The following is an 18,080-nucleotide window of genomic DNA, read 5'->3' as shown; positions in this document are numbered from 1 at the left end:
GCACCAGGGCATGCAGAATGTGCTACACATTGATTTAAATATTTTTTTTTTAAAAAAAGTGTCACTCAAAGAACCTAATTAATTACATTTCATTAGTTCACTACTCTTCAGTGGAAATCAAAAGTGGTATGTATTATTTTTATTAATGCCATAATAAGTCAGACTCAATGCAGACAATCTGAAAACCCCTTAGGACACAACACTTTGTTTTCTGCTGATAGAGAAAAAGAAAAAAATAGCTTCAATAGGTGAATTTTATAGAAGTCAAAAGGATTGAACACACAAACACTTCAAGAGAAAAACAGAATTATTCCCATCAGCCCAAAGAGCGTGGTTCCAAACACAAAACACTAACAGTCAAGTTGTTGACATGGGAAATTGTCTTTTCAATTTGATTGCAACATAGTGCCACATCACAGTGTCCAAATTATTTGTCACTTCTAGACTTGTACCTTGTACACCATTTTAAAAGAAAGTTACAAATCTCCAGGGCTTTAGCATATATCCTTGTGGATTTGAAGAAACGAAAAATTTCCCACATTTGGTGGATTTCAAACACAGGTGTATCTGTCATTCATTAAGGCAACCGTCTGTGTTCGTATTTTTTTCCGCACCAAAAGAGCTACAAGCAACACACAGATACACACACCTGAAATCTGTGGCTATACTTTAAGGATCTACAGACATATGATTTGTGATATTTGAACCCTTTCAGTTTGTTCTGAGGAGACGGGTGTGACCTCAGGGTCACCCATCATAACCAAACTCTACAGGCAAGTCAATGACAAAATAACAAATCTCCTCTGGTATTGCACTTAGCTGACTGCAAAAATGCTTCCGGAAGGATCTTCAGTAGGCTAATGTGTTAGCGCTGTGAGCAATACCACAAGTTCTGACCCTCCACACCTCTTGCCCTGAGTTTTACACATCCGACCTTCTCACTAGGACGATGAAGGAGATGATGTGTCCTTCTAACCTCCCCGTGCAACACCGGAGAAATTTACTCATTTAGCTGATGCTTTTCTCCAAAGCGACTTCCAATGATTTACCCATGTTTACAGCTGGGTGATTCGGACATCTCAAATGTGCACAAGGGAGGACAGCACTAAGACTGATTTGTTTCTTTGTTTAAAAAAAAAAAAAAAACATTTACCATTACATATGTTATTTGTACAGTTCTCTTGTAAGTATCAGCTTGGTGCTCTGCCTCTCTCACATTAACCTCGTATTGATTTAATGAGTTAAATGTGTCTTCATTACTAATCCTAACTGATCAGTTTTCATACACAATATTAGTAAATCCTTTCATCTGTATATCCATACTTTTCTTAATCTATTGTCAAACTGCTTGTATTTCATGATGAGACCAAGTGTAGGAAGGAGACTTTTGCGAGAAAGCTGAAGGTGGATTCTTCACTGGGAGAGGGCGTGGAGGATGTCCTTCACCAGCATGGTGCCAATCACCATCTTCTCACAGTTGACAGTCAGCTGTGCAGTCCGGTCCCTCTTGGTTATCACAGTAACCAACACTAAACTGTTGCTGGTCATCGTCTTTCCCGCGAACCTGGACACCAGCGGTGAGCAGGGAGGAGGAGTGGAGCTGAGTTTAGGTCAGAGTGTTAAAGGATGAAATTGAAAGCAAAGCCACAGGAAGAAGAGACACAAAAATAATAAGGATGTCATTTACAAATATGTATTTTTGTAAGTGTTTAAAGATGTTACTGATACATATAATTACAAACCGGGACAGCAGGGTCATACCTCTAGAGCTCCCTGTCTCATCACAGCCTCTACAGCAGAGGTTCTTGAGCTTTCCTAGGCCCCTTCAAGGGTCTAGGGGACAGCTAAAGACTCCCTCTTAGAAAAATGTCCATAAAGAAATTCTGAGAAATTTTTGCAATCAAAACTGATTACCTTCACAAAGAATTAAGTTACAGATAGTAACAGTCAGTATCGATAACCCAAAATAAGGTTTCAGTGGTCCAGAGTCTACTCTGGAAGCACAGAGCATTATCCATGCCCACACATTCACACACTAGAGTCATCGATTCATAAACACCAACACATAACTTTGGACTGTGGGAGAACAGCAGAGAACCAGGAGGAGACACACACTACCCACTGCACCACTGTGCTGCCCCATAGATAGAAGTAGCATAGAAATATTTTATTTGCCTTCTATTTTGGGAGGCAGTGTCATTTCAGATCAATGATGAACTTAATGGACCACCTGGAAGCTGTATCCTCAGACCATCTTGCAGTCCATGGAGCCCTGGTTAAGAATCTCTGCTCCACAGAGACAACATGCAAGTACTAGGGTTGGACACAGCGGTGGGCCGATGCAAGCTCACCTGTACTCCTGGTCTGAGCCACAGGGCACTTGGCCAACGTTGGCAGCAGCGGTGACCCTCTGCACAATGGCGTAGTCGCTCTGGCATGCCTCACCCAACACTAAAGTCTCCTTGATCTCATTCATGCCCATCAACTGACCTGAGAAGGTTGGGTTCAGGTTCAGAGAAGTTGACAGGGGAGAACACCACGCTGTCAGACCTCTGCCACTGATCCCCTTTCTTAGAGAGTCTACAGGGATCCCCCCACAGAGGCTGACACTCATCTAAAAGATTCATTGTAAAGTATCCCTCGAGACTGAGCTAGGATCCTGCTAATGACAGTCAAACAAGTCAACATCTTGAGTTGTGCACTATCCATCTAAGATGGATGGGGAATGTATGGGGAAAAAATGCAAGGATATGATGAGTTCATTAGCTTAGAGACCTCTTCAAACTTGGCACCAGTTAGGGAAGCGGGTTGCTATGTTACAACAAGATGTGAAGATGAGGGCTCTCAGCTTTGTCTTATGAATGATTAGAACACAAATCACGAGTTGCGCCCTCATTAAAGGGATCCTATTTCTGGTGTCGTTCGAGTGCTTGTGAATGAAGGAAAATGACCGTTCAAGAAAAGTCATGATGAAACCCATGATGAGCAATGCAAACGGCACATCAACGGAGCTCGTAATTAGTGACAAGTTTAACACCTGAGTCCTACTTCTTTATTCAAGGGCTTTCGGCTAAAGGGAACAGACGGTGGACAGTGGTTCAGGCCAACTGATCGTTCAACAACGTGGCTCCACAATGGCTGTAACTCACCTTGTTCCTTTTTGAACTCGTTCTCCAACATAAACACCGGCGCCATTAGCTCTCCCACAGGGGGCTGGATGGACACACAGAACTTCCTGGTGTGGGTGCTGAGCGAGAGAAGAGACTCATGCTGACGTGAGGGCATCTCCACTTTGAGCGTTGAGAATTACGGGATCTTCTCTGTCCCTTTTTGAAAGTTTCTCCATTACCATTCATTCATTGACCTGTCAGTTTTCTCCACAATCACTAAGAGCGCAAGGCCTGTGCACAATGTTTCTGATAATTATTTTCTCATTTATACAGCTACGTCACCTTGATCAAGGGTTCTAGAGCAGGAGGAGGACTTGAACCCAGAACCTTTGATTGCAAGGCATTATGCCTCTTGCTGTTTAAAACCTCCTGGAACGTGTAGTGTGACTGAGGATGTCAGACTCAACTCGGCAGGTTCACTCAAAGAAGACACTACATCTTCCAGATGAACTTTTTTTTTTTTAAACACACTTCTCTACACCTTATCTAAAGACCCTGGTGTTCACAGCAGTTCCTTGCACATCACCATATGTGGGGCTGAGGGTGGGGTAGCAGGTTACTCTTACCAGAGCTGGAAATTGGCCGCCTGCGTAGAATCACAGAAGTCGATGCCCATCACCGTGGTGACCGTCTCGCCGGGTGGTAGCACCTCTGACAACATTACCACGGTAGAAATGACAGCAGCGAAGATGAAAAATATCATAACGGGGAGGATACATCAGAGAAAGCACTCAGCTGATGAAACAGTGTTTGGAAGTGCAAAGCGATGCGTGGTAAAGTTTGTGTTTACTGGAGGGTTTTACCAATGACAACTCCAGGTTCATTGCTGCACATGTGTATTTACTGTATAATTAAGGCAGATTTTGGCTCCAGTTTCCACTGATCTGTGCAAAGTGTTGTGCCACACTGAGCAACTGCTTCTGATTACTAATAGGGGGGGGGAAAAAAAAAAAAAAAAATCGAGAATATGCTGCAGAAAACAGTTTGCAGAGCTGTTAACCATTATTTAGCGGACACCTTACAGTATACATATAATACAGTATAATAATAATAAGGCAGCTTATAATATTATGTTTGTAGAATAAGTGACTTGTAGAAATTGGTAAATTGCTATAGCAGGATTATTTTTACTGGATCCCTTTGAAGTAAGTGGCTTGGTCAAGGGTGCTACACTTGAAGTTGGGATTCAAAGCCAGGTCCTTTGATTGTAAGGTGACCACTCTTGACCTGTAGACCACCTGACCAAAGGTAAGTGGTTTTTCGAGGCGTTCCAGGGCTCACGCACCGATCTCTGGGAACTCCTTGATCCTCATGCCGGACTGCAGCCTGGGCTCCCGGACACGCAGGTTCCGGGCCTCTGTGTCCATGTGGTTGGTGAACTGGATCTGCACGGTGACCATGTGAGGGTCGCGTACGAATGGTTGGCGGCCGAAGCAGTAGCCCACAGCCAAGCCCTCGCCGGTGAGGCGGTGCAGGAGCTCATAGGTCTTCAGTGAGCTGAACGTGGGGCTGATGGTCTGCGCAGAGCACGGCAAAATACACACGAATAACACCCGGCTGTGCCAGAATAATTTAAGTAATTCCAAGCCATTCTTCAATGTAAAGATCCAGGTTAAATTTATTTAATTGTTTATTCAAGTTACTGTAACAAGGCCAGTATGAAGAAGAATTACAGGTCACTGTCTGGAGGAATTGCAGTTCAAGTCACTTACAGGAGGGGGCAGTGCAGAGTGGGTCAGGGACAAGCCTTCCAGATCTGCCACTAGACTGCTGGACATAAAACTGTTGACCGGGTTGACCCGAGGAGACGGGTTCAAGTCAACTGGATGTCGGTAGGGAAACAAAGAGAAGGTGGGATTATCCACAGATGTCACATACCCAGAATAAACATAATAGGTATTCTTCAATGAAGTAACCACATCATACCGCAATAAACTGCAGTTCAGCCTCTGAGGGTGTAGAGGTATCTAACTTAAGAGTCCTTTTTCAAGTCACATTTTAATGTAATTTTTAGGATGCTTTGTGCAGCACTTACATTTATTTATTTAGCAGATGCTTTTCTCCAAAGCGACCTCCAATGAACTCTATGTAGTTTTGTCAGCCCACACACCTTATTCACTGTGGTGACATACACTGCTTACAATGGGTCACTCATCCATACATCAGTGGAACACACACACACTCTGGGTGAACCTAAACAGCATGTCTTCAGACTGTGGGAGGAAGCCAGAGCAAATCCACGCAGACATGGGGAGAACATGCAAACTCCACACAGACTGAGCGGGGATCGAACCCACGTCCTCTCGCACCACAAAGACACAGTGAGACAGCAGCGCTACTCACTGTGCCACCCACTTAATAGGAATATCCCAGCACTTTCACCACATGTACAGATTCTGTATGTCGACCGTGTGTTTATGTGCTTATTACTCACCCACTCACTCACTACACTTACATTTATTCATTTAGCAGATGTACATCTCGGAGAACAATAAAAAAGTGCATTACATGAACAGAAGGAAAGATCTGGATGCAGAAACGTGATTCTTGAGTAGAGTCAATTTATCACATACCACCATATAAAAGAGAATATATACATTAATACATTTCACGAGTAGATGCATATAGGTTTTTCCCTTATTAAACAAATCGTTATGAAAAAGTATCGTTACTATCATTAACTGTTTATCCATGTTAGGATGATATACTTTCTGTTTTAGTGGCACTCCTTCAATTAAGGGTTTATCTGAAATATAAATGTTACATAAATGTTGGGTGGTGTGAGAGGAGGTGGGTTCGATCCCCGCTCAGTCTGTGTGGAGTTTGCATGTTCTCCCCGTCTGCAAGGCTTTCCTCCAGGTGCTCTGGTTTCCTCCCACAGTCCAAAGACATGCTGTTCAGGTTCCCCATAGTATGTGTGTTCCACTGATGTATGGATGAGTGACCCAGTGTAAGTAGTGTATCTAGCAGTGTAAGTCACCGTGGTGAATAAAGTGTGTGGGCTGATAAAACTACACAGAGTTCACTGGAAGTCGCTTCGGAGAAAAACATCTGCTAAATGAAGTAACGTTAACGTAACCGTATCACATACAGTCATCTAGGTCAAGGAGAGACACTTCCTGCTTCTCTTCTCTAGGCTTGTCAGGTGCTCTGGGTGTGATGGCCTGCAAAAATAATGAAGATTAAAAAAAGAAATCCAGTAAAGTAATACCTGGTGGACATTATGGACAGGTGGATGGGATGGGATAAGATTGAATAGGACTGTGACACCCTATCCTATATATATCCTATCCTATCCAGCACCACACTAACTCCCACCTTCTTCTTTGCATTTCTTTTGGCTTCTGTGTCAGGCTCAGACTCTTCCTTGGACTCTGTCTCAGACTCGGACTCCGACTCGGAGCTCTCCGACGAGCTCTCCTTCCCCTCCTCCTCAGACTCCGACTCACTTCTCGGCTCTGTCGTCTTCTTCGCCGTCCTCCTCTCCTCTCCGCTGCTCCGCTCGCTGCGGTTCAGGTTACAGCCGTGTTACAGGAGCTCCCATTTCTCGAAAAACGGGCCGACTCATTTTTGCAGCTCGACTTGCTGTTTAATACCTTGATTCGGGGTGCCTGGATACATAATCCCGTTCAGTGAACGCGCACGCACACGCACACACACATACACACACACACTTAAATTACAGTCACGTATCCAGCTTGTCTGTTGCAACCCCAACTGCCATTGAGTTAATTCTGCAGCTAAAGCTATTTATTTTGCTGCCCTTACTAGCAAGGTGTGTGTATGTGTGTTTGCAGTTAATCCAGTCTGGCTGGATTTTTTCCTCTTCATTATTATTATTGAAGTCCTCCCAGTTGCTGACATCCCATGGTTTCACTCCTCACCTATCACCCGTCTCCTGTGTGACTCTCTGAGCTCGGCTGCTCTTATCCGCCTTCCTATTTGGCTTCTCCTGCTGCTCGGACTCCGATTCCCCTCCACTGTCCTCACTTTTGGAACCCGAGTCGCTTTCCTCAGTGGCGCTGCTGCTCTCTGACCCGCTGCCTGTGTTTGAGTCTGTGGGGACGAGGGAGAGAGGGTCAGTGGAAGGTCTGGATCACTAGTGACACAACAGCACGGATACAAATCCAAATATTCATGTGGAATACATGAACATTAACTAGGTCGCTATGGCGACCCAACATCCACTGTGGTTACCGCTGTCAGCCGATTCGGTCAGCCGAGACTCGTCCTCAGAGTCTGAGTAGAATGGTTTCTCCACCTTTTTCTTCTCCTTCCGCTTCTCGCGACTGCTGCTCTTGGTCCATTCCGGAACCTGTCGGAAGGCAAGGACAGGGTCACTGCCATGTAACTAGACCCACAAGGGGTAGAAAACCACACAAAACGTGTATTGCCACCATAAAATCTGCACCCAGTGTCCCCCAAAAGAAGAACCAAAGCATGGTCTTGGGAATTTTTTCCACATGCTGCTCTTCAAGGAGCTCGACAAGTTGACAGCAGGGGTTTGTGGATCACTGGGGATTTGGGATGCTCTTTTGGCATGCAGACCATGGTTTAAAAAAAAATAGGTTGATCCCCATCGATTAGTGGCTCTCTTTCCACATCCTCAGAGGAGTTCATCCCCTGGGGTTGACTTGCGAAGCAGAGGTGAACCACAATCACTAGTGCCCTAAAAACGTCCTAGGAGTCGATCTGTAGTAACTATCAGGGACAATACAGCTGATTCAGGACAAGATGTCCAAAAGAAGTGTAAATTATTGCCCATCTGTTTGCTCTTATGAGCGAAGATCCATCCTTTCTCAATAAGTGCTAGTCCAATGCAAGGTCACAGTGGTCCAGAGCATATCCCTGAAGAACAGAGCACCTCGTGTCAACTTTCCCTGAGCTCCTCCAGCCAGGAAGCTACATGAGTTTGACTGCTGACCTGTCTGGTGGCCTAAGTGGTCACACATTGCTGCTTTATCCTACACATCAATGGTCAGTGCAGAGATACAGAGCTCACAGGACAAACGATGGGCGAGGAGATTGCAGAAAGTACTTTTGGAAGAATAACAATATCAGCACACATCACAGCACACAGAAGATGAGGAGATCCGAAGAGAGACACCCGGAAATCCTGCTGTCCACCTGCACTTTACCTCCCGCTTGAGTAGACCCCCAGACCCTTGTCTGTACTAGCTAACCCAACCTAGGTGGATGACCCCAGAAATGAGCTTGAGGCCAGACTTCTATCTCTGACCACTGTGGACAGACAATCCAAGAGATCTATAGATCTGAAGGACTCCTACCACTCAGTGGAGCCCATAGGGACTCATGAGAGACAGCTCTCCGATTGGGGATGTGACAGTCAACCGCCACAGGACCGTCTCACTCTTCCTCACTCTTCACAATATCATGTACAGTTATTATGTAAGTACTTGTATAGTCTGTCTTAGGTTATGTGTATGTATAGTTAACTGTTTATAGTATATGTATATTTAGATTAGCGACTTAGTAAGTTAGCTATGTAGGTCTAAAAACTGTCCTTATGTCTAGTGTTGTATGTTTATATTTATGCTTATTTACGCAGCACCGTGGTCCTGCGAGACACGACATTGCGTCCCACTGTATGTCCACACATGTAGTGGAATGACAATAAAGCTCGACTTGACTTGACTTCCTACCCGCTGTCTGTCTTCTGAGAACATCGAGTTCGTCATCAGCATGGAGGGAATGAAACCGTCGCCACCTGTGACTTCACGTACTGCTTTGTGTTTCCCGGTACTATAGTTACGTAACCCTTTGCTTCAACGAATTCGAGCTGCCCGCTTCAGCGCTGACGCAGTCGTGCTTTTCCTCACACTCCTTTAATAACATCCAAATACAAATGTGCAAGAAACAAAACGGACAACGTATGTAACATTAAGAGACAACCACAACGGTCAATTTGGGGGGAAAAAATAGAAGTATTTGGTCAATTTCAAAGAACATCGCATCCAAGGAGCATCAGGACTATGTTGCAGGACCTACCCTACACCCAAGGACCACGTGCAAGGCTCAAGGCCTGTCTATAACACCTGAAGGCTGTCTGGAAGGCCAGAGGTTAACTAGAAGGATAGAGAAGTGGGACAAACACACTCCAACGGGGAGGGGGCACCTCTTGCCAGTCTCCCAGCAAGCCGATCCGCCCCTCACTGGGTGAAATGGCTTCCTCCAGCTGTGGAGCAGGATAAAGAGGAGCAGGTCATACACAGCTGAGTGGGGTGCGAAGCAGATGGGTCACTGAAAATGTGAACGCCCTGCTCTTATTGCTTCCGGAACTGATTGCAAGAGTGGAGGGGGAAAGTACAGAGTCTGGATCGACACCCGGTGGAAACTCGCAGTTGACAGGTGTGCAAAGTCATGGTTTTGATGTGGCAAGTGGGGCAGCTGTGTACTGAAAGGCGGAGCTGTATCTCCACCTCGTTGGAGGTGCAGCAACCCGAGCTGTGAAATGTGAGTGTCCAGAGGCAGGGGGGGCACCTCTGGGTGGAATTTCAGCTCTAGGGTGTTGTGTGACCTGCCATGTGCCTGTCTGCTTATCTTTCGGTAGCAGAACAGTCTGCATCCTGTTGCCATGGGCACCCCGATAGCCTCGCTGGAGAGAGGAGTGACTCTCCCAACTGACACTGCCAGTAAGGTCAGCCTGCTCCTGCATAAGATCATTAGCGTGTATGACATTCGCAAACACACATACGCATTTGTACATGTACACATTTACTTGAGCCCAGTGTACAGCAGAGCGCTGCTTGAAAGCTGGAAGGTTTCCTAGGGGTGCGAACAAGCTGCTGCTCTCCCCCAGAACTGCTCACAGACCCACAGCTCACCCTTCGCCACCCCAGGAACCCCACTCTTTTACTGTTACAGTTTCCATGGCAACACACAGCATCCATCACCTCCACATTGCGCACGGAAGGATCCGGGGCGGTTTCGGGCCAGTCGGGCAGCTCCTGGTAGCCCCCCGCCTTGACGTTGAGCAAGTGCGAGAGGGAGCCCAGCTGGAAGTGGTCTCTGTCTACAGGACACAAAATCACATGGAGACAGAGTAGTCCCACAAATACACTCTGAGACTGGGGGGACCTGTCTCTAGAGTCATCACCCTGCTAGTGTCTCTCCTGTACCTTTGAAGGGAGACTCGAGGATGGGGGCTGGCTTGAGAGCCAGGAAGAGCTTCTTGGCGTACTTGCTGAGGGCGCCGCCCTTGTCGGTGGGCACGATGAGCTGGCGTATGAACCGCGCCCGGTCCCGGATATCATAGTTCTGGTCGTACTTGGCAAGGTTCAGCACGTACTGAGTAAGCAATTTTGTCTGAAACATAGGACAGATTTTTTTTTTTTTTTTTTTTATTTAGAAAATACAAGTTACTGATACAGGACTGCTGCTTTGCTAGAACCCCATGACATTAGAAAGCTTAAGATCTGAGATTTTCGGCACCAGGCAGAGATACTGAAGTTCCCATCAAGGCTGCATGACCTGAACTGAGAGCCACAGACAGTGCAGGTGAGGACCATTGTGAGGCTGGGTTGGGTTGACTACAGGCACCCATGCGGTTAACTGTCCCAAAACAACCCTCCCTTAGGATGCCAACCCAACCACAGGTAGCCTTTCCCAACCACCTCTGAACCTCTACTTTGGTCATCATTTTGATCCTTCTACCTTGAAAAACGAAAGTCGGAAACATTTTTGAGGCGCAGGACACCGTGAAAGAGTGCTGCCTATGGACATCAAGCTGTGCTTGGTGACATACAAAACACATGCATTTGGATGCTTTGTGTGTCTCCCAGACTGTGGTATTTACTGTGATTATGTGGTCACCATCAGAATTTAAAGTCATAGTATTGTCATCAATTCATTTACCCAATGGCTTTGTCCAAAGTAACTTACAATGTTGGCCCTGTCCGCTAAGCTACTGTACTTGTACAGTGATTTTATCCATTTATACAGCTGGGTAATATTTACTCTATTAAGTCAGAGTAAGGATATTGTTGAAGAGTAGTACAGTAGGAATGGGATTCAAACCCAGGTTCTTCTACTGCAAGGTGAGAGCTCTAACCACCACACTAAGTGCTGCAGGTATGAGAGCTATAGCCACCCTAGGGTACAATAGACCAGCGCTCCACCCACTGGGGACCCCTGCTGTTGTTCAAAAGCACCAAACACAAACACCATCAGTTCTGGAACACAGCAACAAAAGCCCCTCAGCGTCTTGGCAGCACATCCTGCCAAAAACGTTCTCTTCTCTTCCCTTCCTTTTTCAGCTCATTTTCAATCACTAGTGTAATTAATTTACCATACACTACCATTACCGTAAAACATCTTCTGTCAGTAAATCTCCCTGAGGGGAACGTTAACATCAATAGCATCTTGTTTAGCAAAAAGGTGGATCCCTGTTATATTATATGGTGAGTGCAGCCTGCTCACCTGCTTGGAGTTGGTCAGGTAGAGCTTGGCTGCCAGGTTGAGGATCTGCAGCTTCACAATGTCCTCCTCGCTGGTGAAGGACTTAGCCATTTTTCTCAGCACATCCGGAGCGATCTTGGGCACGTGCTCACAGTACTCGCCAATGAGCCACAGTATACTGGCTCGTGCCATGGGCACCTGAGGGGTTGGGGAGCAGAGAGGAAGACATGAAGAGCAAAGTGCTGCAGCACCCATTGAGGCTGGGTTTGGGGGATTGGAGAAGGGAATTTGCAGTGAATGCAGAGAAAGAGGACTTGATCTTAAGACTCAAGGTTCTTAAAAGGCAGAGAAACACTGTCGAACCCTTGTACAAGCTATTCTAGTTGACTGTAAACATAAAATGTTAGATGATAGAGCCTCACCTGGATGTTTTCTATGAGCTTAGCCATGTGCTTGATGATGTCACTGTGCTGCTCCGGCTGCATCTGCAGCAGCTTCTTGATGACCACCACAGACTCGGCCACCACCAGCTCTGCAGCGGTCACATTACTTAAGCATAGTACAAAAACATAATGGCATGATGTGGTATTCAAGATAGCTTTTGCTGAATGGTTTCGTTTTCATGGTGAAGTGCTACGGAGCATTTGGCGGCATTTGAAGAGCAAGCAATGCATTTTATGGCATGATCTACAGGAATGGCAGGGTTCCTCAAGGACTCACCATCACGGTTGGACAACAGTTGGACCAGCCCATTTAGACACGTGTCCCTCACCTCCCCGATGTTGGTAGCACAGCGGCCAATCGCTTGAATGGTGGCAGCAACAAAGTCCTTATCCATGCTTTTAATATATGTCTGAGGAAGGAACATTAAATAAAGTATATTTCCCAGCAAGCACTTCGGCCCTGAACAGACATGCGAGAAAGTTCCTCATGGAAATAGAATGAGCGTGAAGCCAATTCACGTTACCTGGAATTCTCTCAGAATAATAGATATGCTGGTCTCGGTTGCCAAGTTGGTTAGCACCTCTAGCTGCAGAGAGACCAAAAGACACATCCTAATCAAAGTGAAGGGCGAAATCAAGCTTGTTCATTTAAATCAGATTTTAACCATGTCAATGGTACCATCAGGTATTCTTTCTTTGAAAGAGTCACTTGTTGCATTACTGCTTTAGAAAATTTGGGATCAGATATATACAGGCAGGATGGGGTGCGGTGGCGCAGTGGGTTGGACCTCGGTCCTGCTGTCCGGTGGGTCTGGGGTTCGAGTCCTGCTTGGGGTGCCTTGCGACGGACTGGCGTCCCGTCCTGGGTGTGTCCCCTCCCCCTCCGGCCTTACGCCCTGTGTTACCGGGTAGGCTCCGGTTCCCCGTGACCCCGTATGGGACAAGCGGTTCTGAAAATGTGTGTGTGTGTATATACAGGCATCCCTCGATTTATGAAATTAATTTGTTCTTGAAAACACTGCAGATGGTTTTGGATACCGAAAGAATATTTCTCATTATTTTACTTAAATGATAAAAATACAAATGCTTTTCTGATTTTTTTGTTCTGTAAATTGAAAATTGAATATCAACACCCAAGAACTGTTCCACCGAAATTCTGGATTAACAAAAATGTGTAAATTGAGGGATGCCTGTCATTACAAGTTACCTTGTCCATTGTTTACCTGCTTCCAGCTACTCCAGCACTTTTCTGTAAACTTCACGCATGGCAAGACTCTTAACTAACTTCCTGCTTCATATTGCATAGTGAAAAAAACATATTTAAAATGATCTGTCCTAAGTTAACATTAAACAGCCATTAGTTCAAGGTCACCTTGAGAACTTTGATCTGGGTGGGGTCTGTGGAGCGGATGTAGAAGCTCTTCAGGTAGGTTTCAAACATCCCCTAAAAGAGGTGGGATTTTCAGTTACTTTCAGTTTTAGATCTTTAAGTGTATGTGAAGCTAGAGACGCAATGTTCTTCATTCTAGAATCTTCTTCCAACAGATGAGCAATTACTGCTCTTCTAAGCCACCTGCATGTTGCACTGCAGTCATCCTAGAGTTATACGTATATCAATGGCTTGACTGCGCAAAAGCTTCTAGGAGATCCCAGAATATTCTATGTCCTCGTAATCCCCAACAGTGGAGATATACTAAGTCTTGCCGATACTTGGCAGACTGGTTAGGAGACCTCAGTGCTCCCTCAGCTGAGATGCTTTGATGTGAATACAACCGCACATAGTGGCATCAACTCACCTTGCGTTTTATGGACATAGTTGCCACGTTCTGTAGGACCACAAACTGAACTTCACTGCAGAGAAAAGGAGTTCGGTCAGTACCCAGCCTGAGCTTGAGGACACCGAGAAATGAGTATCACAAGCATTTTTTATATTTTAATTTATTATTTAACGAATAAATGACTAGTGCCCATGAGGACTGACCTGTGACTCCTCAGTAGCCGCACCAAAGCCTTGGCGGTGACCCCCACCTCAGCTTTGGGGGCCAAGTGGAAGTAGAGCTGAGCAACAGCCATAACAACCTGCAGATACACACAGAAGCACAAACATTGTAACACTAACTGCTCACGCTCACTTTACTGCCTGTGGTCCAACCCTGAGCATGACAAAGATCACAATGTATGAAACCGTGACTATGGTTCTAAGTCACGATGTGTACGAGCATGATTTCTGGTCTGCAGTCAGCACTCACTGCTGCGTTGCGGCTCTGAAGGAGGGGCTTGGTGTTGCGCAGCAGAAGCCTGTGGTCAGGGTCCATCACGTAGGGTTTCTTCTTCTCAACCTTCTCCTCCTTTCCCTCCTCCTCATCAGAGCCATAGAATTCCTTCTCTTCACCTTCCTCCAGTAGGACCTCCTGCATTGGGTTTCAATGAGGTGGAAGGGAGCAGAGACAGAGTGTCACACATGTTAGAGAAAGAAGTCAAAGGTAGCAGGGAGGGTGCTGACATCCAAGCACACACTCACATTGGCATTGGGGTTGAGGAACTGCGTACGGGCGTAACGCGTCAGCATGTTGATGATGACCACCTGGCCCCATTCCTCCACATCGATCAACAGGTTGCAGAGCTTGCGGTAGTTCTTGTGGATAAGATCGATGCGTTCGGGACACACGCCCTCGAAGGCCATGACTACGCTCCCAGCCACGAGCTGCCATGGACGAGGTAGTGAATGGGATGCAATAACTCTCGCTAACCAACACATGCAAACCCGTGACAATGAGAAACCGGACTCACCGTTGTTTTATCAGCGAGAAGTTTCTCAATGACTTCTATCAGAGGTTCCTTCTGCTCTGGGTCCAAACTGGACATGGGAGAAAGCCTTTAAGTAATAGGCTATGGTGGTCTTTGAACTTGTGTGGGTTTTTGGCTCACCGTGATGGGACTCCATGTGATGGCATGTGTCAAGATGGAACTGTTTGGGTGAGGATTCCCTCTGTTATGGAACACCTTGTATTGAAACTCCTTTTGTGGAAACTCCTTGTGATATGACTCTCTGTGTCAGGTCTGTGTATGATGGGAGAACCCGTGACGAGATTGGCTGCGTGGAGAGCCCTTGTAACAGGACTGTGTATCAAGGGCTAACCAGGTTCAGACAGAAACTTCCAGACCTCCACCTTTCTATGATGCTGCATGACATCTGTACCTGTAGAGCTTGGGTATAGCATGGGCTGCCGTCTTGCGTACGTAGGGGGACATGTCAGAGGCAGCATCCTTGATGGCCAACATCATGATGGGTATAATGATGGTAACCCGGATGCTGGAAAGGACTCGCAGAGCACTGGCTCGGATCAGCTGGTTCGGGTCCTGGTGGGTTCAGCCACAACGATAAGTACAGCCAGAGGGACCACACATTACGTTTACAATTATTCATTTACCTGAAGCTTTTCTCCAAAGTGACTTACAGTATTAAGCTACTTACAGTGATTTATTTATACAGCCGTGTAGTTTTTACTGGAGGAATTTGAGGGTCAATACCTTTGTGGGAAATGAGAAGGGACCTTTTAAAAAGCAGAGACCAACAAGAGCTAGAGACAGAAGGGGGAAGGTTGCTCTGGTGGCTCTGGAGTTACAGACTTTAGTTAAAACTGTTGTTCCTCTCTTGCAAAAACATGTTGTTGACTTGTTTGCTCTCTTTTGCTCTTTTTTTTTTGGCTATATTTGCTTTGTTATGGGAAAGAAGAATAAAAAGAGCCACAAATGTGCACACACTCAACCCTTGCCTGGTCCCTCCTTGAACCTGACATGCCCTGGTGGCCTGCAGCAGAAGATGGGATTCAAAACGTAGAGATGGGTCTAACCATCATGACACCTGCTGCCCAGTACACTGGTACATTAGCCAGAGGGTTTCCAGCTTACTGATGGTCGTGAATACTAAAGCAGTGGTGCTTCTGGAGACTAGAGTTGGTATGGGAATGAGATGTGCAGCAGCCAGTGAGTGTCCACATGATAACGTATCTAGATTTCCTAAATCTGGTATAGTGGCCTGTTCACATGTGATGTCATTATAATGCTTACAGTTTGCCTTCCTTTCACCTTGAGGTTTAATAAACTATAAAATCTTTACATGGAACCAATATAACCACCTTAGATTAAAAAACACCTTCTACATGACTTAAAAGGGTGTGAAGGCTTTGTCAGGAATGTGCCACACACGCACGCACACACACACACACACACACAGTCTGAAGCTGCCTGTCCTAAACAGCGTTGCGGAGAACCGGAGCCTAACCCGGCAACACAGGGCGCAAGGCTAGAGGAGGAGGGGACACACCCAGGACCAGACGCCAGTCTGTTGCAAGGTACCCCAAGCAAGACTCGAACCCCAGACCCACCAGAGAGCGGGACCTGGCCAAACCTGGCCTGCTGCGCCACCACGCCTCCTGGAATGTGCTTCTTGCAAACAAAATTTTCCTCTACACATAGTTACGTTCTTCGCTTTGATACGCCAACCTTTAAGCCTCTCTGGAAGGTGGAGATGGAGAGAAGTGCCAGGTCCTGTTGCTCTTCAGCATAGCGCACAAGGTACACATACACCAGCTTCTTCACCTGGAGAATGGGAGAACGTTATCTACAGATACACCTTCCTGACTTGGTTGGTAAGTGTGTGTCAAGCAGCTAATGTGATCAGCTTAAGTGTGTGTGGGGTAGCGTGATCAGACTTACCTCAATGTTCTTGCAAGCCACGTTCTTCACCACTGCAGGGAAGAGGTCTGAGGCATTCTTCCCCCTGGCCATCATCTATGATATTAAATCATCTTTATGCTCATTTTCAGCTCAGCAGGTATTTTACTGAAGCATATGCTCATGAATACACTAAGAGGGCCTGCTGTGAGGACTGAACATACAGCTTCTCGCCCTAAAAGATCACCTCCTTGACCACCGCGCTACCTGCTGGAAGCCAATGACCTGTCGGCGCTCATCGAGGGAACTGTACGCAAACCACACTCGAGTCACAGTCCCTAGAAACCCACTTACAATTTCTTCCTGCGGGGGGGAATCATTGCAGTGCTGCCCCCAGCCTGCAGAAAAATCTAGACTTCTGACACCACAGAGACGGACATTAGGCACGTGGCCTAGGGGATGGAAAAACGGTAACCTCAGCCACGTGTGTACGGCCTGCGCTCAGCTCACGCACGCACAGTGAGAGGCCTGCACGACTCCATTCTTCCTGGTTCTTTCTCTCTGTGTTCTGAATAATTCAGTCCTGGACATCTTCCTGCAAAGCTCTGATATCAACACCGGTGATAAATATTTAACACCTCAACTGCAGCTTCTTTCACTTACATCTGTCCCATTTAATAGGGCACTGCCAAGCCTTTACCTTAGCAACAGCGCCAGAAAGCAGAGCGTTGGGTCTCGGCTTGCTTTGCATAGACCAAGCCGTTCCCAGAACCTTACGTTAGGTGAAGGATGAGCTGGAAACTCGCTATCCACGGAGGACGTCCTCGACTTGTTAAATGATGCTGCTCAACGGTATTACTCTAAGTTGATCTTCAACAAAGCCTATAACGTCTTGTATTTTCTAATCAGACCCTCATCGGATGTATGGCAAGAGTGTTCATTTTCATTGCACCAATACCACACTCACACATAGACGTCTGACTCACAGTGATCTGCTGTGTCATATGAGGTGTCTTTAGTTCCACGTGAGAGAGAAGTCACTACTCACTGCCACAATCCTCTTCATGGCTTCCAATTTCAGGGAGTCCTTATTGCTGTCCAGCATTTCCTTCAGGTCATCGTGTCTGGAACGGAAACACTCAGGCCTCAACACTCCGCAATCTCACGGCAAGACTCTCTGGAAATGCCACTAAGAAAATAATCCTCTTATACTGGACTTACCACAGACCTAACACGTTATTCCATTACACTGCTTGCAATGATGACCATAATTGTTACCAGCTATTGGCTTTGCAGGTGCCTTCATTGAGGATGACCCAACATGATATTTCCCGTCACTTCCCTCACCGAGAGCTTCATTGTTCAGCCCAAG

The 18,080-nt window shown here is 46.3% G+C and overlaps 1 protein-coding gene across 1 annotated transcript; it reads right to left on the bottom strand.

The window, feature by feature from the left end:
• Positions 1–1,410: 1,410 nt before the first annotated feature.
• On the bottom strand, positions 1,411–17,832 carry ap3b2 (adaptor related protein complex 3 subunit beta 2). Its single transcript, XM_029251863.1, has 27 exons — positions 17,757–17,832; positions 16,751–16,825; positions 16,538–16,633; positions 15,231–15,391; positions 14,822–14,888; positions 14,553–14,735; positions 14,281–14,442; positions 14,013–14,110; positions 13,828–13,882; positions 13,404–13,475; positions 12,556–12,618; positions 12,309–12,441; positions 12,011–12,120; positions 11,610–11,786; positions 10,310–10,496; positions 10,071–10,203; positions 8,529–8,540; positions 7,368–7,510; positions 7,055–7,226; positions 6,489–6,675; positions 6,262–6,334; positions 4,883–4,992; positions 4,456–4,687; positions 3,737–3,821; positions 3,150–3,247; positions 2,352–2,490; positions 1,411–1,600 (listed from the first exon to the last, which is right to left on the bottom strand). Exons 1-27 carry the CDS (start codon positions 17,811–17,813, stop codon positions 1,414–1,416), a joined length of 3,267 nt encoding a protein of 1,088 aa, XP_029107696.1. The 5' UTR covers positions 17,814–17,832; the 3' UTR covers positions 1,411–1,413.
• Positions 17,833–18,080: the final 248 nt, after the last annotated feature.

This window comes from Scleropages formosus, chromosome 5 (genome assembly GCF_900964775.1).
Source record: "Scleropages formosus chromosome 5, fSclFor1.1, whole genome shotgun sequence".
Lineage (NCBI taxonomy): Eukaryota > Metazoa > Chordata > Actinopteri > Osteoglossiformes > Osteoglossidae > Scleropages > Scleropages formosus.
The sequence above is the reverse complement of the archived record's forward strand: the minus strand, read 5'-3'. Positions and strand labels throughout refer to the sequence as shown.